The 23,059-nt window shown below is 34.3% G+C and overlaps 2 protein-coding genes across 2 annotated transcripts in view; one reads left to right on the forward strand and one right to left on the reverse strand.

Annotated features, from left to right (window-relative positions):
• LOC119837636 overlaps positions 1-14,385 on the reverse strand; it is a 35,306-nt gene extending 20,921 nt beyond the window's left edge. Inside the window, exon 1 of the mRNA XM_038363325.1 lies at positions 14,182-14,385. The gene's annotated coding sequence lies outside the window, so the exon portion shown is untranslated. The remainder of the gene's footprint in view (positions 1-14,181) is intronic.
• A 1,920-nt stretch (positions 14,386-16,305) lies between these two features.
• LOC119837661 (tubulin alpha chain) lies at positions 16,306-18,825 on the forward strand. The gene is made up of 3 exons (XM_038363383.1): positions 16,306-16,458; positions 17,271-17,493; positions 17,643-18,825. Exons 1-3 carry the CDS (start codon positions 16,456-16,458, stop codon positions 18,767-18,769), a joined length of 1,353 nt encoding a protein of 450 aa, XP_038219311.1. The 5' UTR covers positions 16,306-16,455; the 3' UTR covers positions 18,770-18,825.
• Positions 18,826-23,059: the final 4,234 nt, after the last annotated feature.

Below are 23,059 nucleotides of genomic sequence, written 5' to 3' on the forward strand. Positions count from 1 at the left end.
TTTATAAAAAAATAAAAAAAAATATCACTTATATTATTATTCGTTAGACATTAATGTGAGTTTTACAGTACTTATAACACCGAAATTGATACGTGTAAGGTGAAAAAGCTAGGTGAAAACACCGAATTATTGTGTTTATTGTTACCATAATACGCTATAGAATGCCACCTGGTGTGACATCAGCAAGGTTACGTAAAGACAAATTCTCATTCACAAACCGATCCTCCTTGAATCCGTGTGTGGGCGAGACGGAAAATGTTAAACGAATATTTGCATAAATAAGAAAAAGACAAAACATATATAACTTCCGAACTATTTTCATACAATGCTACCAAATTATGTTCGAAACAGCATAATTTTTAACTAGAGATATTGACTTGTCATATTTGTCTAGTGTGTTTTTACTATAAAAAAGTGGTGCCCGGAATATAGCTCTAAATCAAAACATGTGTTCACAGACAGGGTATGAGCTGACTTGGGTGAAAGCATACTTTTTATCTCGATTAAATGTTTGGGATAAAAACAGGAATGGAAAGTCACTAAATCATTTTAAAATGTCCTAAGTTCACGCGGGCAAAACCGCGGGCGGAAGCTAGTGTTAAATATTATTCTAAGGATAACACTAAAGTGATGATTTCCCCATTTCATAGATCAGTTGGTGGCACTGTATCTTTGTCCCTTGGCAACGCGTTACACGAATTTGATGGCCGGTAATATAGGATGTTGCTAATGAATCAATTTCTTAGAAGCCGCTGAGAATAAGTTGTGATTAATGTGTTTTTATTATTGAGTTATGTGGTGGGTCACAATATTGATATGGTGAATTGGTAAGATGTATATTGAACAATGTATTTAGTTGGAATTTGTGTCATCACAACACCATTACTCATAATTGAATAATGAAATTTTAAATTTAATATAATTTAAACAACAGGGATATTGTTTCATTGTTGTAAATTGGTCTATGTCTAATTCAGCTTACTATTTACCTATGTGTTTGTATTTACGTATGTTTGTATGTAACCTACTAGTTTAGACTATGTACTGACTTACTTTACACTGATATATTTAAACCTTTGTTCATTTATCAAGGATCGATGGCAATATGATAATTTTATTTATTTATTCTGATTATGATTGATATGATATGATTGTAAGGATTATATAATTTCCTTACGTTTACTTTGTACGAGTAGACAATTTAGTTGATTCGACCATTTCTTGTTTCTTTTTTATTATTAACTAGCGCCCCGTGGTTTCACCCGCGGAAGTCCGGAGTAATATCGGGATAAAAAGTTGCCTATATGTTATTCCAGTTGTCCAGCTGTCTACGTACCAAATTTAATTGCAATCGGTTCAGCAGTTTTTGCGTGAAAGAGCAACAAACACACACATTTTACAAACTTTCGCATTTATAATATTAGTTAGTAGGATAGTAGGATATAGTAGGAGTAGGATTAGTAGGATATCATTTTTCAAGGACACAAAAGTTGTAAATTAAAATCAAAACGCTTTTCAGACATTCCCTAACGCCGCATCGTTATTTTAAAACGAAGAAGAATGAGCTTATTTTACTTCTATTTTTATCGAGAATTCAACCTTCGAGCGATCTCAATCTGGAACATTTTACGTGGTCTTGAAACTTAAGAATAATAAGCAATACATGCTTCAAGGAATCCTGAATAAAATTTCCAAGTGCATTTAACGTGAACCGTGACCTAATAAAGTTTATTTGAATACTTTTTTCCTATATGTTTTAGTACAGTCTAATAAAAATGTAGGTCTACTTAATTTGTTTATAATATTTATTTAAATAAGACCTTTTTGTTACTGTCTCTTTGATTGTTATGTCTAATCTTTAACTAGCTGTGACCCGCGGTTGAAACCGCGTAAGTCCGTATCCCGTAGGAATATCGGTATAAAAAGTGCCTATGTGTTATTTCAGTTGTCCAGCTATCTACGAAGCAAAATAGTATTATTATTCACCAATAGATGTCAGGAAAAAAAAACACGAATAAATCACGAATATGACATTTTCTAAAAAAAAATCCTAGCTAGATCGATTTATCGCCCCCGAAACCCCCAATATACTAAATTTCATGAAAATCGTTCGAGCCGATTCCGAGATTCCAATTATATATATATATATACAAGAATTGCTCGTTTATAGGTATAAGATTCTACATTGCTATTAACACGGGTTTATATATCAATATCGACTACATAATATTGCTCCATAAGAGTGTTTCGGACATTCAATTCATCACCATCATCATCATAATCATCAGGCCACATATGTTCACACGGTCATGTGCAGGTTGGCAGATGTCACATATCGTCGAACGTTTGATTCTTGGACATGTCGGTTTCCTCACGATGTTTTCCTTCACCATTTCGAGCAGTGGTGATGTTATCCACGTGCGCAGATATATTAAAAAACCACTATATTTCGCGTGGTCTCGAACCCCCGGCTTATCGATTTTAAGCTAGTGCCTCAGTCTCATTGCTGTTTTGTACAATCAATTAGAACTTAGGTATCATTTAATCTATCTTTAATCTTATTAATCTAATTCAATCGTAGCCCTAGTACATGTTACAATTCGACGTTTTAGTGCCCGTAAGCCCTTCTAGTCTGGGTTATTAAATGGGCTAAGGCGCCTTCAGTTGCAAAATGTGCTGTGGGCGGACGCGCTTCGCCCACGGGACTGGGTGGACAAACACGTTATTTTTACTACCTCACGTGGGACTGTTAATGATTTGTTAGAAATCTATATTATAGTACAATAGACAATTTATGTTTATGTAATTAATGTTTCTTCATTATGTGGACCATAATTAAGACATCAGAGAGAGTACGAGTTACGTACTCGTACGAGAAATCAATTTATTCATAGTAATAATCATTATCACCTGTCTATATTTGTTCCCACTGCAGGGACCTTCTTAGTTTAGAGCAGATCCCTTCTGAGTTTTCAGGCCATTAAGCTCTTGGTGACATCTATTATTATTATTATTTAGTAATCTGGTCATCGTCTCACGATTGCTATACTAGCTGTTCCGCGCGGTTTCACCGGGCAAAAGCAAGTAATTCTAGCATATATGTTATTCGGGTACATAAGTTATATTACTGCTAAGTATCATCAAAATCTGTTAAAAGGATTTCACGTGAAAGAGTGATAACTATACATTCATCCTCACATACTTTCGCAAGTATTAGAAGGATGTTGATTGTAGATCATTAGATAAAGAAAACAAATCTTCGTTATCTCAGTTTAAATCACTTTAATAATTCTATGGTATATTCATTCTAGGTTCATATACTATTCTCAGTTACATAAGACGTTAAACCCACACAAAAAATTGCTACCTCGTCCTTGTCAACGCTTGCTGACATAATGATTTTACACCTACGAACTATCATCAATTTGAACCTTTATATACTGCAAGCAATATAACATCTTATGACTTGTAGCGTAATGGATAAAATTGCACAAGGAATTGGGGCTAGTAAAAGTGATTGATCTGACGTTAATGGCCCCGGAAGGTCTTGATGGCTATGAAGACTAGTCAGGAGGAATAACATCCACACTAATAATACAGTTTGCGTGTTCGAACGCATTAATCTGAGGAATTGCTATTCGATTTCGGAAATTCTCTAACCTGAGTTTTATACATGTACGACGGGCGAAGTCGCGGCGCTCCGCTAGTCATATATCTCCTGGTACTTATATAACTAACGTGACATTCCACTACATATTATAAAACAAAGCCATTTGTGCGTTACTGTTATGCAAAAAACAAGGAATTATTATGATAATATCGATTCAACAAAAACATGATTTATGGATTGCCAGCTTTAGTAGAAACGACGGTTTTAAATGTCGCATAACAAATATATTATATATAAATAACGATATCTTGTATAAATTAGAATTCATTAAAACAACCTCTAATATAAATTATTTATTGAACAAGAAACATTCTTGAAAGTACCATTTCTAATCTAATCTTTCTTAAATCGGGATACATTTTAATACGTCGGATACATACTCCAATACATACGTACATAATCTTAAAGCTGTACTAATTCCAGTATCAGATAAAGACAGAGTGAAGGGGCCACGGGAGTTGGTTAAAATTCGTCCGCGACCCCTTCGGCAACTATAACCTAACCTAACCTAACCTATACATAGACGACCTCGTCTAAAACTATCATTTATCCACGCTGGAATTAGCACCAATTCATGGTAAGCCCCTATCAAAATATATTCAAATTGGTAGTCGTAGATGGTAGATGGTTGTAAAGTGCGCAGAAAGAATCGGTAAATTATAAAACAGTCTCGAATGTTCCTTACAGTCAATATTAAGTTTTCATAACAGTTAATTGATTTCAGTAGGTAGTGCGGAAGTCGTTTGTATAATTTGAACGCTCTAAATCAAATAACCAACAAAAATGAATACATGAATGAGTTATTGAATTAATGAAATGTTTTAAATATAGATATTAGATGGAACAGGAAGGAAAACCTACATGAATATATATATAATACTAGCTGACCCGGCAAACGCTGTTCTGCCTTACTCTTATCATTTAGGGGTATGAAAAATAGATGTTGGCGGATTCTCCGATCAACCCGACATGCACCCAAAATTTGATGAAAATCGTTTCAGCCGCTTCGGAGGAGTATGGTAAATAACAACATGAGAATTTTATGTATATAGAGATTACTTTGAACACGATATTTTTGTGCCAGCCAATTTTTTTTTTCGAGTAATACTTAATTTATGAATATAAGCTGAGATATTTATAATAAACGGCAGACAGATAAGATGGTGGATAAGAGTGCACTTGACCTCTTTAGCCATATTTGCGCTATAACCTGTCCCGACCTAATGATGTCATATTATCGTGATTTTATATGAATGTCATTACATATTACATATAGGGTTGCCACTTTTTTTGGCACTGGGCTTTACATTTGCTATTATAGATAAAAAATAAAAAGTATTTATTATCAAAATAAACAATTATTTTACTATGATGATATGAAATATTGGAAAACATTCATTTATTTCTTTAAAATCCCAAATTTATAAGAAGTCTACATATTTCTGTTTAATGCAATCTAAAAAAATACATCTTATTGTTGCACTTTAATTCTTAAACTCAAAGTATATTATACAATTATCTCAAATATCTTTCAATCTTAAGGTATGGATGCCAACCCTGTTTACATACAATATGTTAAATGCTGTATGGTAATAAGGTATACACGAGTACACAATTAACAGTCGGTACCGTCAAAATCAAAAGTCGGTCGTGTGTCCCACGTCCTCATGTGGGGTATGGGCCATATGGGTGTATTGTGTTTCACTGATCGACTTTCTTTACGGACAAGGTGATCAATCTTTCTAACCACTGAACCTAGGGCCTTATCAAAATGTGAATTTGCAATATTTGTCTTTATAATTACTACGTTTCGTATCCTAATCAAGATAATAAGATGAACTCATGAAATTATTTGATGATCACCGATCCTTGAGAACACAAAGTTTTAATTAAATCAGTCTATTTAAGTGGGTAACAATCGAGTCTAAACGAGTCAGTTACATACAAGTGAAGCTCATAAAAGCGTGTTAATAAAAATAGTTTATAACCAACTGTATATCATGGCCTAAATAATTTTAAAAGCAACGAGCAAACATTACATGAAGGTAATAAAATACGCCATTTATTAGCCTGTCATTGTTTTGCCTGTTGTTTATGAAATAACGTGACATGACATTTTAAAGTTATTTATAATATAGCTAGCTGTGCCCTGCGGTTTCACCCACGTCATATATGACATAGCCTTTCATTAAATGGACAATTGAACAAAAAAATCCATTCAACGATTTAAATTATATTTCAGCGAACATTTTAATTATACGCTTTAATTTGATTCATATGGTTTAATATGGTACAATATTTGCTTCTTAGTTTATATAATACTAGCTGCGCCCCGCGGACTCACCCGCGTAAGTCCGTATCCCGTAGGAATATCTTGATAAAAAGTTTCCTATATGTTATTCCAGTTGTCCAGCTGTCTACGTACCAAATTTCATTGTTATCGGTTCAGTAGTTTTTGCGTGAAAGAGCAACAAACACACACATATCCTTACAAACTTTCGCATTTATAATATTAGTAGGATAGAATGAAGTAACAGTAGTGATTAGTCATTCGCTCGAAGGGAGGGCAATAATGTGCTAATTGTTTAAGACGTTTGACCGAACAGCGGTCAATAGGGCGTTCAACCAACGTATCACTTGAAAATAGAGAGCAAATATTATTAATACAGTACCACAAACTTATTTCAAATGGCGAAATTGAACTAAATACGTCATGGAATGTAAGTGTGGATTACTTTAAGTGCTGTGTGTTTTATTGCTATCATACTAAACTTCATTTTTTTATCTATAATAGGGCAGCGTGACCACGATCTCGCCTGATGGCAAACTGAGATGTGATCTAGGCTGTAACGCGCTTCCCTAGAAGGTCTCTACTCTTTTTCATACGTTAAATATGTCGAAAGCTATTAAAAGTGTGGCCTGTAATATTATTCTAAATTTTTTATTTATTTTATAATAAAAAATCACAACACATGTCCCATATTTGTTAGTAACAGAGAATAATAATGATAATTCAAAAGGTTTAATCCTTTGTTAAAAACTCTGTGAAAAACAGTGTCTATCATTCCATTTAATCAAATAAACAAACACGACTGTAGGATTATGGACATGCCAGTTGTAAAATTTTACCAAACAAGAAAGAGATGTAGAAATTAAAAACATGCATAATTCCGTGCGAAGCCGGGGCAAGTCGCTAGTAACGTTTAAACACATTTGAAACCAACACCTTAAGCTGTGAATTGTGAAACTAAAGCTCACATTGCGGTTGACAACGATCTGAATTCGAGGGTCGAGCCCTCCTACACGGAGTACCTTTAAGGTACTATAGATTATTTTATCTTGTAGTCACATTACTTAATATTTTAATTCAAAAAAATTCATTCATATTTGAATACTCTAATTCTATAAAACAGAATACAAACAATACTTTTTAAAATACTAGTTGCGCCCTGCGGTTTTACCCGCGTAAGTCTGTATTCCGTAGGAATATCGGGATAAAAAGTTGAATATATGTTATTCCACTTGTTCAGCTATCGTACGTACAAAATTTCATTGCAATCGGTTCAGTAGTTTTTGCGTGAAAGAGCAACAGACACACACACATCCTTACAAACTTTCGCATTTATAATATTAGTAGGATAGGAAGTGTTTTCAGGATTAATGAAAGTCGAAAGCAATCAATAATAAAGTTATAAATAAAGAAAAACAATACATTGAAATATGTTTTTAAAACTTTATCTAAGCTTTAAATAACGGTGTAAAAAGAACAGTCATCAAACAATATTTAATTCTCGAAATCGATTTTATATACACACACACACACACAATACACTTCGTCAAAGCTCGACCCAATGCCTTTTAAAGTCCATATAAAAATTCACAACTTCCTTCACACAAACTACCAAATAACTGAAGGTTAACGTGACGTCATTCATACAAACCAATTTTGCCAATTAAAACTGTACCCACTATACCAGTTAAACATAGGTATATAATTCTTATCATCCACGAGTGGTATCCCGCGGCTTTGCTCGCGTGTTACCTAGATAATTCATTAAAATAAATGTGTATGTGTATATGCTTCTCCCGATTATGTCTACCTCTGTAGCAAATTTCATGCAAATCTGGCCTATTTCCTTGTCCTAGCCCTTCCCAGTCCATTTCTTTTTTCCATTCATCAATCCTTTCCTCAGCGCTTTTCCCTTAAAAGCGGGCAGCGCATTCTCAGAGGTCTGAGCTTCTGCGAATGTTCATGGGCGGTGGTGATCGTTTACCATCAGGCGAACCACCAGCTCAGTTGCCCGCTATGACATTAAAAAAAAAGAAAAAAAAAAAATCTGATGTTAAATTTAATTTTTAGTTTTATAGCATTGAAATGCTTTATAAATGAGAAATTTTGAAAGAATAGAAAAAATTTGATCACGAATCTGATGTTAATCAACCCAGAATAACATAAAATTAATTTATGCGTGCGCGAAACCACGAGCGGATATATGTATATTTTGTTTAACTTCAAGTTGGATAAGCAAGGTTATCTTAATGAGTGCAAGGAACAGGTTTAACTTGATAGCGTGTGTCGAATTTTAAATGCTAAATATAAGAAATTCGCGAGTTGTTTAGTCTTTCGACTTGCGTGTTGGGGAAATACAAAGTCGTTTGAATGCTTCTAGCATTTTTATGGTTAAGATAGTAAGATTTGCTTTTACACACACTAAGGTTAAAGTGTACGAATATCGACGAATAAAAACTAGATCCCGTGGGCAATAGAGGCTCGATCGAACACAGTGGGATTTTAGACGATAAGAATCTGACATAACACTCGGACTTATATCACCTTCCCCGGATGCCGTGGGTATCTATGCAAGGTTTCCCCACTTAAAATATGAAAAGAAAGAAAGTAAGTTCAAAGTCTACAGCTACGATTGTGATGTTTAATTAAGACTTACTTACTTACTTAGTATATTTTTAGATGTTACAGTCTATTTAAATAATAGGTAAATAAACTTATTTGATGTTTATTTATAGTAATTTAATCGCAATTAATAAAATGAGGGGAATAATGAAGACTGTTTATTCCTTTGTTTAAAACCGTTTATCTCTGGAACTACTAGGCCGATTACAAGAAATTATCTCCCCGTTGTTTATGTACGCGGTGTTACGCGCTATAATTATATAATTTTCGTAAAAATTATGCTTCTGAAAACGATAGCATTAATTGCTAATCTTCAATATGAATATCATGCTCAAAAACCTAAGCTACAATAAACCAAAAGGATAATCGACAGCCAGCAATGCCAAAGCAAAGAACCCAATAACCTCACGCTGCCACTTCAATCATCTGTACTTGACTCGACAAAATAATCTAGCCTAGACTCATGATAACCCCATGATGTAACTTCCTCAAAGACCCAGTTGGCAGCCCCGTGTACCGAAAATATCATAGACGCGACACGTCATTTCTTAGAACACTAATTATAATTTGGCATTATGAATCGTCAAGAAATAAACAAAAGAAACTCGCGTTTGATGTGAGACGTATATAACATGAGTACTTTGAAATGGATTTTAAATGGTAGACGTGAAATGAATATATTAAGAATATTTTCTTATATATTGTGGGAAGTGGGGTTTTGACTCGCATCCTGCACATTACTAACCTTCGGGAGAGTATCTTCTCGTCATAGTATATAACTGCGATTTAAGATTGTATTTTTAAATTATAAGTAAATTGGGATCCGTACCAAATTTTTTGACAAGATTTAACAATATAGCGGACAAAGCGGATATTTTTGCATTGTTATTTCTGCTCCAATACTGGATTGTGTAATACTAGTTGTGCCCCGCGGTTTCACCCGCGTAAATCCGTACCCGTAGGAATATCGGGATAAAAAGTTGCCTTTATGTTATTTCAGTTGTTCAGCTGTCTACGAACCAAATTTCTTTGCAATCGGTTCAGTGGTTTTTGCGTGAAAGAGCAACAAACACACACATCCTTACAAACTTTCGTATTTATAATATTAGTAGTATGATACAATATTAAATTATTGTATCATGTTACATAATCCATAAAATAAATTATGTATAGATAAACTTTCTTGTCGCTTTCATCGATAGACGCAGTTTTTAACTAGTCGAAGATAATAATGTGTGAGCAAAATATTTACTTCTAGACTTGACCGAAAAAACCAAAACCCAAAATATCCGAACATGAAAATAAAGCGACTAATAAAAACGTAAGTACCGCAAATAAACATATGGCACAAGTGAAATAATCACAAAGAAATTTAAAGCAATAGGACTATTAATTACTTATAGTAATTGCTCGTTATATCTAAGTTATATATAAGTAAACATATGACCTAACAGTCGAGTCATCTCAGGTTTTGATCTTGACACGATTTTGAGAAATAATGACACATTTATGGCTCATGGACCTTCGATATTCTTGAGGATAATAAAAAACCCTTACTCGGCTACAATGTTATGGGTCACGTAGACATCAAACATTGTCACGCGTTACGTAATTGTGTTAAATTTTAATTCAATTCTAGTTAAACAACTATTACTTATACTTGAAAATAATATCTAAAAAAATAAATTAGCTTACTGTTGCTCGACTGTGTTTTACAATTCATAACATTTTCCCATAATAACCTTACTAAAAAGCGAAAGTAAAATGTATTCTGAACTCATGTATTTCATATGAACCATATTGATAAAGCTAAGATGGCGAACCGCCAAGTTTTAATATAGCTAGTCCACAGAGTCTGATGTCATACTACTGTTTACATTAAATCCATCGATTACAATGTTTTAAGAGTTTACTCATGCTGCAAACAATGTGGGATTGAGATGAGTGGCTACAGATGCATTTAAAACAGGGGGAGACACGCGACATGTAGAAGAGAATGGACCAGAAGTTCAATTCGAACTTTTGTGCTTGTTTTGCCTTTGGGATGCGAAATAAATAGAATGTATAAGAGTATGATCGTGGTAGGCATGGTATGGTTGTCGCGGATGAATTTTAATCAGCTCTCGTGGCCCCTTCACTCAAGTGGGTCGACGGAACACAGGTTTTGGTCGGTAAGAATCCGACATAACCCACGGCTCCATCCCCGAGGGCCGTGGGTATCTATGCAAGATTTCCCCACTAAAAAAAAAAGGCATGGTATGGTTATTGTATACCATCTGTGTTTAGATAAATCATCGTTGGCATAGTTTTGGTCACAATCCTATGTCAAATCGTTTGAAGGTTAGTTTAAATCATGAGTTTGTCCTTCTGTATACTCGTATAACGCCCGAAATTAATTACGAATCCCCTATATAGAATTATATTGAGAATTTCAAGCCCTGTTTGAAAAAGACTCAGCTTGTTGAACTGAATAAGACCGGCCTGTGATAGCTAAAAGCTAGGACATAAGCCCAAGATCCCTGTAACTAGTAGAAATCTACTGAAGACTCCTTGAAAAGCATAGTTCTCGAGAAGTTCAAGGCACAATCAACACCTAGGATTAGCATCATAGCATTTTATATGCCTTTCGATCGATCTCCAGTCTGCATCACAACACAAAAATCCATCATTGGTTATTAGGCTTTTCTTAGAAAATAGATGCGAGGTAGAATATGGAACCACGACCATTGGATTAGGCTTTCCGGCGTATAGTTTACGGAACAAGTGTACCATTGCCAATCAAATTTGGCAGTACGTCTCGGAAGAAACGTCTCGTCTTTTCAAGCGGGTACAGCACAGGGCAGCGCATCAGGCGAACCAACAGCTCAATTGATTAATTAATAACGCTATTTTTTATGATTATTAAAATACAGAGAGTTCTTGTATTTAAACCATTATCCATACTACATTAAACGGCGTCATGTCAATTCGTCTACGTCATTGACGAACCTTACGAGTTCTCAAAATTTCGTATCAACCTTACAAGGATATTTCGTGTTTCTCAATGTCTTATCGATGAATAACAGTTCCAGGACTAATTCATAGAGGCCTTGTCCTAATTGCTCATGGCTATTTTTGAATTCACCGAGTGTTTGGAAAACCGCAATGTATCATGCTATAGCATCACATTTATAGCATCTGTACTACGAATCCTTCTATAACCTGTCTGACTTGACATAACTCGGCAAAGAATTTTCTGCCAGGCAACGGCTTTTGAAAAAATAGTTAACGTATCTGAATATATAGAAAATAAGTTGGTTTTCTTTTTAATCCATAAAATTCGGTAAAGCTTTGCTAGAGTTTGTTAACAAACATTGTGGCAAGAGAATTTTATATTTTGTGTTTTTATCCTAGCCCTGTCCAGGTTAATCAGGGATAAAAAATATGGTCTATTGCATGTGTAGTGACTATATTTTATTAAAATATTTCACCAATTTTGCGTTATCCGTGAGTGTACGCATAAGGCAACTGAAATATTTTTTTTAAATCAGTTCCATAGATCCAGATAGGTCCCTCCCTACTTTATAAACTCATAATGCACAAACTTTACCTTTTCATGATATGAATATAGATAAGCTTTGTTATTTTATAGCTATAAAATGACAATAAAAATAAAGTTCTTTATCAGTGGAATTTTTCTTTTGTACAGTTTCGTACAGACATAAGTTATTATACAAAAAAAACAACAAATTCCATTTTCCTCAGATATATTCTATTTTTTATATATGCAGAACCGTAATTGGTACAGTCCCGAGCAAAGCAAATATAAATAGAAACGAAATAAAATAAGTTTCCGTAGCGTCTGTTTCACAGAAAAATAACGACTGGAATAGAATGGGATTAGCGATTTTTCTTTATTAATTTACTCTGAACTCATATATCAACTTATTATGATTTCTTTGTTATAAGTTTGCTTATGAAATGGTGCATAATATAAAAAAATAATTTAAACTAAACGCTTCAACGACAGAATAAAATAAATTGTCTCACTTGCTCTTATACAGATGATACCTACTTAAGGAAATTATTAAATCCTGGCGATCAAGCTTGGTAAAGATTTGATCCTAACTTTTGATACAGTAAATAGTGTGTTTTTTACAGGTTTTAGTCTTCAGAAATCTCTTTATCCAGTTTTCTTTATGTAAAACTTTTAGGTGGCATTTCAAATTTTCTTATTTTAACCTCGTGTGTGTGAACCTTGCATTAGAGTGTAGGTTTTGTAATCTGTATGTACATTTATTAATATGCGTGTGAAAATTATTTTATTAAATAAACGTGAAATGTTTACTATTTTTTTACTATTTATTGATTTATCAAGTCTGAATAGCACATCACATACATGACGAATCTTTTTAATGAATGACGCAGTTTTATAAAAAAATATTTGGTAAGTATTTTCCTCCACTCTGATGGAGTTCACGAAAAAGTTATTATATTTATTTCGCCATAAATAAGGTACATTATGTTAAAAGAATGTATATTAATAATGTAAAGCTGAAGAGTTTATTTGTTTGAACGCAGTTATCTCAGGAACCACTGAATTCCAAAAACTCTTTCACCATTGGATATGAACGTTATACATGAGTGCTATATACTATTTATTTACCACGGGCAAAGCCGGAGCGGAACGCTAGTTTTTTAGTACTAGTAGTTCCTGAGATTCATTTCTAATATTAGTATAGATATGTATTATATACTCCTAATATTTTGCTAATGTAATGACTACTTTACATACTCGCTCTATAAAATAAAGATATGCGTAACGAAAAAAACTTGCCTTGAATAACTAACTACACAATAATAAATGTGACTAAGTACATATATGCAAAATAGATTAAACTCAAACTCAAATACAAATACCTTCACCTATACTTGCACTATACTAAATGCATTATAATTAATAAATAAAAAAAATAGAAGAAAGAAAAAGAAATCTTTCTGTCTTTTCTTTTCTTTCTTCAATAATATCAATAACATTCTGGGGTGACTCTAGGACTCTAGGTCGTGAAATGTGCAGCAAAGCCATGGATTTGAAGCTAGTAAGATATAGTAAAGAGTAATTAAATGACAAGAATTCGATTCTTTAACAGATTTACTGATTTTTTAACAGTATTGCTATAAAGAAATTCAAGTTTAATAATACACGCACAATAAATATCCTTAAAAAAATACTTAAAAAGAAGAGCGAAAAACTATAGCATATTTAAATAAATCAGATTTAAATAAGTAAAAGTGTTTGTCGTAAAATAAACCGATATACAGATATTGTCCATGAATGTGTTTAGAAAGTAAACTCGTTATCATAATAATAATAAACACTGATACAATACTCCGCTAAAACCTACTTTCAACTAAGCCCAAGGCGAGTCTAGATTCTACAAGATCCTAGGTACTAAAAGGCCACTCCATATCCGAGAAAATAACGGAGATCAAACGGCCTTACACGCTGTACGAGTTACTTTGTTTTATGACCATAAAGAATAAAGAAAAAGAAAACTTAATACAGAACCTGTAAATAAACATCAAATAAACATAAACGCATATACAATTAATAACTTACAATTTAGCGCGCTGTCTGTAATAAACGAAAAATCCACACTTCACACACAATTTTAACTTTTAAATGCACTAATAAAACAGTGTTAACATTATTATAACATTAATCGAAGGTCGCCTATTTTTGGTATTCCGTACTTTTTTTAAAAATTCGTAGATTCGAAAGCGCGCATCCTATAACGTTCGCGCGCGGAATGATATTTTAGCGCGCATACGCAACACGCACTTGTAAAACCGCTTAAACCTGCGCGGGAAACGTAAGCGGAAATAAACAGTCACGATATATATGTCTCACTCGCTTCCACAAAAAAATACTAATATACTTTATTAATATTAATGCAATAAATAACAAAAGAATTGCTCGTATAATTAAGCTAAAAAATATAAAAAAAGTTTATAATATTGAAATATCAATAAAAACTATCTAATTAACAAAATAAACCATTTTTTCATCGTGCTAACAGATGTCGCTTTGTGTTCTACATTGTAAGCATTCTTTTGAAATATTTAACTGTGTTAGTGTTCGCGGGGTCTTGAAGATGGCGTTAAATACAATTCTGAAATTGTGGACAAATTTTTATTTGTTTCTTCATTAAACAAAAAAAAATCAATGATAAGATAGCAAAATATTAAATAGTACGACAGTTCTTTATTTAGTCTGAAAACTGGATTTATTTAAATACAGAATAAAAAAGTGTGCGTTTAAATTTGTGCTTCGTTCGTCATTAATGATTTCTATTATTATTAAAGTAACAATAAACTTTAAGGCTTGTTGTTTTTCATTCCAACTGAATTCGTAAACAAATCTATAATTGTCGTGAAAAATATGACCAAAAAAGTCCAGACGGTGCCGATCGTTATATGTGTGCAAAAGCAAAATAATGTCGCAGCTGTACTTACTCACACAAAGACAGTACGGGGATGTACTTATTGTTATCGATAAATTTTTGTTCAATTATTCGACATAAATATTTTTAAATTTATAAAACCATGTTTAATTTGCTATCTGAAAATTATGATTGCAATTTGCATCATTGCGAGGTTACGTTCTTACGAGGTTAGGTTCCTGTGTCGTTATGCATACGATACCACTTTTAGTATCTTCCAAAACCAACAAAGTCTCCACATACACTACGTTCATATTTACATAATATTATGAAAATAGCATGAGACAAAATATGTTCATTATTGATTTGGAAAGCAGCTTTTAATTTTAGTTTCTATGGAGAGGAAAATTGTTAAGTGATTATGACATAAATATTAATAACAGTATATTTAATTTAAAATTACAACCTTTTAAATATTTTCCATAATTCCGTATATAATTCAATTAAGTTACTTTTTCAAGCAATAAATAAGAACCTATCTGTCACTGCGTGTGTCTGTGTGTGTGTTATCAATTAATGTACAAAACGCAGTAACTTTTCTTCTTTGGTACAGCACGCCGTGAGTTTTTTCATGAGCAATTTTTTTCAGTCATATACAATTTAGCATTAAGGTATATTTAATTTGTAAGCATAAACATTACGATGATACGTGAATGATATCTTTTTAATTCGGTCAATCGAGATAATTACATACTATGATAATTAAACAGTTTCAACATTTACAATCGTATTACATACTAGTGTGGGGTGTATTTTCTTTTTAAATATTGAAATATTAATATATGTAATTAATATTTTCCATCGCGTAGGGATAATGAAAAATTGTAGGAAAAAAAAAACTGCGATTATTGCTTCTCGTTCAAAGCAACATACATAATGTAATTTTTGTATTTGTATGATTGAATTTTTATTTTATTGTTTTACTTAGTTAAATATGAAATTCTTTGGTATTTCATAACATTTATTGCGTTAAGGTAGTAAAAAAACAATAATATATTTTTTTCTTAAATTAGACATACAATGCAATATATATTTAACATAGTTTTCTTGAAATTTAACTACGTATAACCATGCAAGCTATATCGATATCGATTCTAGATACTTTCCCATCACTTGGCCCTGTATGAATCAGCAGCCCACATATTCCCGCAATGGTGAGATAATGCAGCTTTCATCGTATTGGTCGATACTCCTCTGCGGCACTGGATCCACCAATCAGAGTTCAGTAAGCGAGGCGTCGAACCCCCGCAAACCCAGGACTATATAAGTTCTCGTAACGGAAAATTCGACGTTATTAACCGTTCGGCAACCCTCTTAACCGGTACGCTGAACGTCGACTGACATTAATTTAATAATTTATTTCTACGTTAGTTCAAGCAAACTCCTTCAAAATGGTAAGTTTCAGTTATTTATTATTAATACATTTTGCTTTAGTGCAATCTATCGATATTTTGTTCGATTTAATACGGAAATGAAATGCCGGGTGGATGCGCCATCTTGTCGGCATTTTGAATGTACATGAGGCCGGGTGTGGCATTCTTAATTTGAAAATAACTTCTATCATTGATTCTTTATATTCTATTCTTAACTTCTATTTATCAATTGTTTTTCAAGATAATAATAATAGTACCTACCACGAGTACATACATTTAATTTCCGTCGGCAGTAGTGACGTCATTCATCATGATTTTGCGGTTGCTAATAATGAATTGTTACTGCAAATATTGTAATTCTTAGTTATTCTTAGCTCATTTTAATGAAATTAAAAAATTACTAACGTATTTTCTATTCTAATACTAGGCGTCGGTCGCTGACGTGTTCCGACCTCGTTCAAGGTTGATGCCATCACAAGTTATTGATTTCCTCTATAGCTTATTTTTCGGTACAAATTCCAAGAAAGTTCGATACAATATAGCAATTAGACTCGCGATACAAAAATGAGGCCATACTTTCTCGACTTTCTCTGCACTTTACCATAGTGCTGATTGAATGAGGTGATTGACCTATCCCGTTATCTTATGGGATTATCTATTATTCAAATATTTATTATAGATCTTGAGCAGATTGTTTCGTTCGTTTAATGTTTTTCTAAAACTAAACCCGTTCCTTAGGTTTTTTTATATGTTAGCGCGTACTTAAAACGAGTTTAATTTATAAACATCTATAAATAATAACCACAAATCTAATAAAAACTTATTTTTCGTAGCGTGAGTGCATCTCAGTTCATGTCGGCCAAGCCGGTGTCCAAATTGGAAATGCCTGCTGGGAGTTATACTGCCTGGAGCACGGTATCCAGCCTGATGGTCAGATGCCCACTGACAAGACTATTGGCGGTGGAGACGACTCCTTCAACACCTTCTTCAGCGAAACCGGAGCTGGCAAGCACGTGCCTCGCGCTGTGTTTGTCGACTTGGAACCTACAGTAGTTGGTGAGTTTAATGTGGAAAGACTTATTAGGCAGAGCTGAGATTTTACAATAAAAGATGGCTTATTCATCTCTATAAAGTAAAAAAATGTCATTCATCTCTATAAAGTAAAAAAATGATGTGTCTAATAAGTTATTTGTTTTTGTTCACAGATGAGGTTCGCACAGGCACATACAGGCAGTTGTTTCATCCAGAACAGCTTATCACTGGTAAGGAAGACGCTGCCAATAACTATGCCCGTGGACACTACACAATCGGCAAGGAAATTGTTGACCTAGTCCTCGACCGCATCCGAAAGCTCGCTGACCAGTGCACCGGGCTCCAGGGCTTCCTCATCTTCCACTCGTTCGGAGGTGGTACCGGTTCCGGTTTCACCTCCCTGCTTATGGAGCGCCTCTCTGTGGACTACGGAAAGAAGTCCAAGCTTGAGTTCGCTATCTACCCAGCCCCGCAGGTCTCTACCGCTGTCGTCGAACCATACAACTCCATCCTGACCACCCACACCACCTTGGAGCACTCTGACTGCGCTTTCATGGTCGACAATGAGGCCATCTACGACATCTGCAGACGCAACCTCGACATTGAACGCCCAACCTACACCAACTTGAACCGACTGATCGGTCAAATCGTATCCTCGATCACCGCCTCCCTGCGTTTCGACGGCGCACTCAACGTCGATCTAACTGAGTTCCAAACCAACTTGGTGCCCTACCCCCGTATCCACTTCCCCTTGGTGACCTACGCCCCAGTCATCTCCGCCGAGAAGGCGTACCATGAACAACTATCCGTCGCCGAAATCACCAACGCTTGCTTCGAGCCCGCCAACCAGATGGTGAAATGCGACCCCCGCCACGGCAAATACATGGCCTGTTGTATGTTGTACCGTGGTGACGTCGTGCCCAAGGACGTAAACGCCGCCATCGCCACCATCAAGACCAAGCGTACCATCCAGTTCGTGGACTGGTGTCCCACTGGTTTCAAGGTGGGCATCAACTACCAGCCCCCGACCGTGGTGCCCGGCGGTGACCTCGCTAAGGTCCAACGCGCCGTGTGCATGTTGTCCAACACCACGGCCATCGCTGAGGCCTGGGCTCGTCTCGACCACAAGTTCGACCTCATGTACGCCAAGCGCGCCTTCGTGCACTGGTACGTCGGTGAGGGTATGGAGGAGGGTGAGTTCTCCGAGGCCCGCGAGGACTTGGCCGCCCTCGAGAAGGACTACGAAGAAGTCGGCATGGACTCCGCCGAGGGTGAAGGCGAGGGTGCTGAAGAATACTAAGTTAAAAGTTCAAAGCATTCCGCACTCAATGAGAAATAAAAACAAAATATGATTTACACTTTCGTTTCTTTCCAAATCCCCTTATAAGATATTGTATATACGATATATATGTATGTACAACAAAAACTTAGGCATTTTAATCTAAACACTATATGACTAAAAATTATTAAATAACTTTTAAAGGTTCAATTATATAAACAAATATTTTTTTAAGGTTTCATTACCTAATTAATAAACCTACCTACCATGAACAGCTGGAATAATGTTTAACAATACGCATTAATATCCGATAGATGTAATCTATACACCTACGTGAGCAAAAACGATTAAACCTTGCTCGGATGAAAGTAACTAGACCCATATATAATTACATTGAATAAAAATTGTAATACCTATGTTTTATGTAAGGAATCTTGAAAATGGAACGTGGGCAAACGATAGCAGGAAGTTTGTAGTTATTCGGAAACAACATTGTTCCAACTTCCACATAGGCATCCTACCTATGAGTTAACCCGGGTAAGTAGGTCAGTGTTTTCCTGTAAAAGATAAGTTTGTGAATTAGGATAAACTGAGACGAACAGCTACCTAGGTATATATGTATACAAATAAATAAGTACCTACGTTCATTCGTAGTTACCACCGTTTTTTTCAGTCTTCAAGATTTTGTTCAGGATTCTTCTCTAAAATTCAGTATTTAATATTTTTGAGACTGCATGTTTGTTGTATACATACCTACTCGTATTTTTAACATAATGTTTAGATTATACACAAACCTAATTTACATTAACATAATATGGCTAATTTTTGATCATTTATATAGGTAGGTACTGAGATCGTTAATTACACACATACTTATTAACTTCATAATGTTTGAATAACTTATTTATTGATTGTTTTTTGTCTAGTCTCGTCGTAATGAAGGATAAAATTCACTCTCAACGAAAGTTTACTGCGACTATATTTTAAGTTAAAAATAAACAATTGAATTTTTGGATACGTCACGTATCCCTTGTCCCTTAAAAGTAGTTACAAAAATGCAAAACAGCTCAGTTTTCAGGAGTTTGTTCTTAAAAACAGTACAATACATGAATTGTAAAATACACGGCACGTAGTAAGTAGGTTAAAACATCGATCAATAAAAGTTGTAAATTACCAGGGCTTATAGCATAATTGTGTCATACCGCGACGGACCTTATATGGACAAGTCAGAAATGATGTCACTCCACCCACTTTACATGTCGTAGGATGCACGCAAGGTTAACTTGGTATACTGGTTATGACGTGGTTTCTTATGATTGCTATTTATTTATAACAGGTCAATGTAATTTTGTGGTTTAGCTTGAACGGTAAACTTAATCAAAATTAATGGTAACTATCCATAGTTACCTACCATGCGTCGCATGAACATGATACAAATAAATTGGGAATATTTTAAGGGCAATAATTGTATATAATACGTGTGTTGAAAGAAGTTGTGATAAAATGTATTTTATCAAGCATCAGGCATGACTAAAAATGTAGTGATAGAAGCCATTTAACATTTCGGTGGAAGGGTGGAACCTCCTAAACATATTCTATGCAGTGATCTTTTTTCAATAATTAATTTTATCTAATACTAGACGGTCATCAGAGCATATCTATAATCGGGATAAAAAGTATCCCTATCACCGACATGAGACAGTGTGATTAAAAATATGTTATGAAGTTTATTTTTGAGATTTAGATTTTAGAATTTAGATAATACTAGCCTTACGCCCGCAGCTACGACCGCGTTACAATACCGAACTTTCATACAAACTTTCATCCCCTATTTCAACCCATTCTACCCCTTTTTTTCTATAAAGCCTTTCTTGGGTATTAAAATATATCTATACCAAATTTCATGCAAGTTGTTTAGGCGTTTAGGCGTTCAGTTGCTTAGGCGTGATTAAGTAACATACAGACAGAGTTACTTTCGCATTTATAATATTAGTATGGATTATTATGGTTGGAAAGTATTAAAGAGGTCTTTTCCTACGTGGGAGGACAGATAATATAATATTATAATAGTAGTGGGAGTCTTAATTTTTGTTACAACAACCCACGTCGTTGCTTTATTGACATTTGTTTATTCACTTCTAACTATATATATAATTATCTAATAATGACGCATTTGTTATTGAGCCTATATGTATACCTTTTCAGGGGAATTGATAGTTTAAAAGTATAGTAGTTTATTATTATGTTGTCTGTGGTAGGTACAACCTACGAAACTCAGAAGAATCACTTGCAAGAGTAATAAAAGTATTGCATTTACTCAGACAGGCAAGTCAAGCAAAAAAGCATCACGACCGTACGATCAAAATTTTACTAGAAGCAATTCGGCGATTTTCGACCCGCTATAAACTTCGCTGTGATTTATATGTAAGCCTTATACCCAGTTGTTCGACAACCCAAGTAATTCTAATATGAAAATTTAACGTTGCAATGGATAACCTAAAAAATAGAAATTGGGCACCTTTCACACGGGCAAAAGATCATGTGAAATAAAAAATAAAAAGCAGATGTTATGCCAATTTTCAATACATTCAAAATTCCAATGAAAGTGAACCACCAGATGCAAGTGGCTCATTGGAATAAACTGACAAAATAAATACACTAATGAATTAACAACATTGTGCTTTTCCAAGTGCAGTCTCCATCCGCGTTATTTTTACGTCCGACGATGTTTAGAACTAAAGTACGTTGAACCCACGCTTAATTATAAACTCGTCATGCGATTGGAACATTATTTAGAGCTCTGTTTCAGTTATGATGATTTTATAAAATTGAGAAGTGCTATATTTTTTACAATCAACTTCAAAAAAAGAAGGAGGTTATCAATTCTAATAATACATTATTATTGAAAGAAAGATAAAACATATTTTATTTGCAGAGACAATATGACAATGTGTGCGCCTGGTTTTTTTTGTGTTGGTTACATCTTAATTTTTTACTTATATTATGTTATATTTTAATTTTTTGTTTCGAACTGGTGACTCCTAAGTGGTCCCATTTAAATTGGTCTAGTTCTGACAATTTATTTCAGTTTGTTTATCCGAATTCCAAATTCGAAAAAGAGTAGGTTTATTTTTTTTTATTATTACCTAACAATGGACTATCTCCTTCTTGAGAAATTATTGAAAGAATAGAATAATGCTATAAAAAACTAAAAATTAAATATCTCCTTATTCTTCTAATAGATAACTAGTAGTAACTAGAAGGCCAAAGTTCAATGTTAATTAATTTTTCTAAATATTACCGCGTTTTGTTAAGATTTCCACGTAGAGATTAAAATAAAACAAATAAATATTGTATCTAAATTCTAACACAATCCGATACATTTTTTTACATTATCGAAGTTTATCAATACTTACAATATAATGATAAAAATTGGGAATTCTTGATAGTAATAGCCATTCCGTCTCCTCAATTTTTGGGACAAATGATAATCAGATGCTTGCAAATCGAAAGCATATATAAACAGGAAGTTGGTGTTGGAACATCCAAGCGTCTCAGAGAGAACGTAAAGCCACATTTAGGGATAAAAAACCACCATATTATGCTGGCACATGACGATCTATTATAAACGTGTCGAGTCTCCCAAGAGTTGTGTATGCCATGCATCTTGCATATATGCATCTTTTTATATATCAACTTGTGATATTTACACCGCTTACAAATCAGGAACGGCTAAACGAAATAAAACTATTTCTGGTTCGTTGGAAATCTCTTATAATAAAATGGCACCACCAGCGTTCAGTTGTTTTTGTACCTACTTTAAAATATTACAACTATCATAAATATTATGACAAAGAATGTGTGATTCACGCAAGATATTGTTATCCATTTATGATACCAAAGAGGAGCAGAAGCATTTTAGGTAGAAAATAAGTTCTGTCGGCGTCAGCACACCACACAGCTGAAACCAACATAGCCCTAAGGCCTGTAATGGTTTCAGTATAGACAAGGATAGCAGTCTTCCTGTTAAATACTTGTTCGTCCGTACAACAAACAAACAAACAAACACACTCAGACGTTTGGATGTTTGTCCGTCAATCACGCTGAAACTGCTGAACGGATTTTGGAAATGAAATTTGGTATGCAGACAGGGTATGAGCTGACTTGGGTGATAGATTACTTTTTATCCCAAATAAATGCTCCCTTGGGATAAAACAGGAATCTTGATATCCTGGCGGAGCCGGGACGAGCGTCTAGTCTAGTAATAAATAAACTAAATCTCACAACACCATTACTTCCTTAATAACTTGC

Source organism: Zerene cesonia, chromosome 28, assembly GCF_012273895.1.
Source record: "Zerene cesonia ecotype Mississippi chromosome 28, Zerene_cesonia_1.1, whole genome shotgun sequence".
Taxonomy (NCBI): Eukaryota; Metazoa; Arthropoda; class Insecta; order Lepidoptera; family Pieridae; genus Zerene; species Zerene cesonia.

Coding starts and splice junctions, on each gene's coding strand:
- LOC119837661 (XM_038363383.1), top strand. Junction 17,494..17,642: donor CTTGGAACCTACAGTAGTTG/GTGAGTTTAATG, acceptor TTTTGTTCACAG/ATGAGGTTCGCACAGGCACA.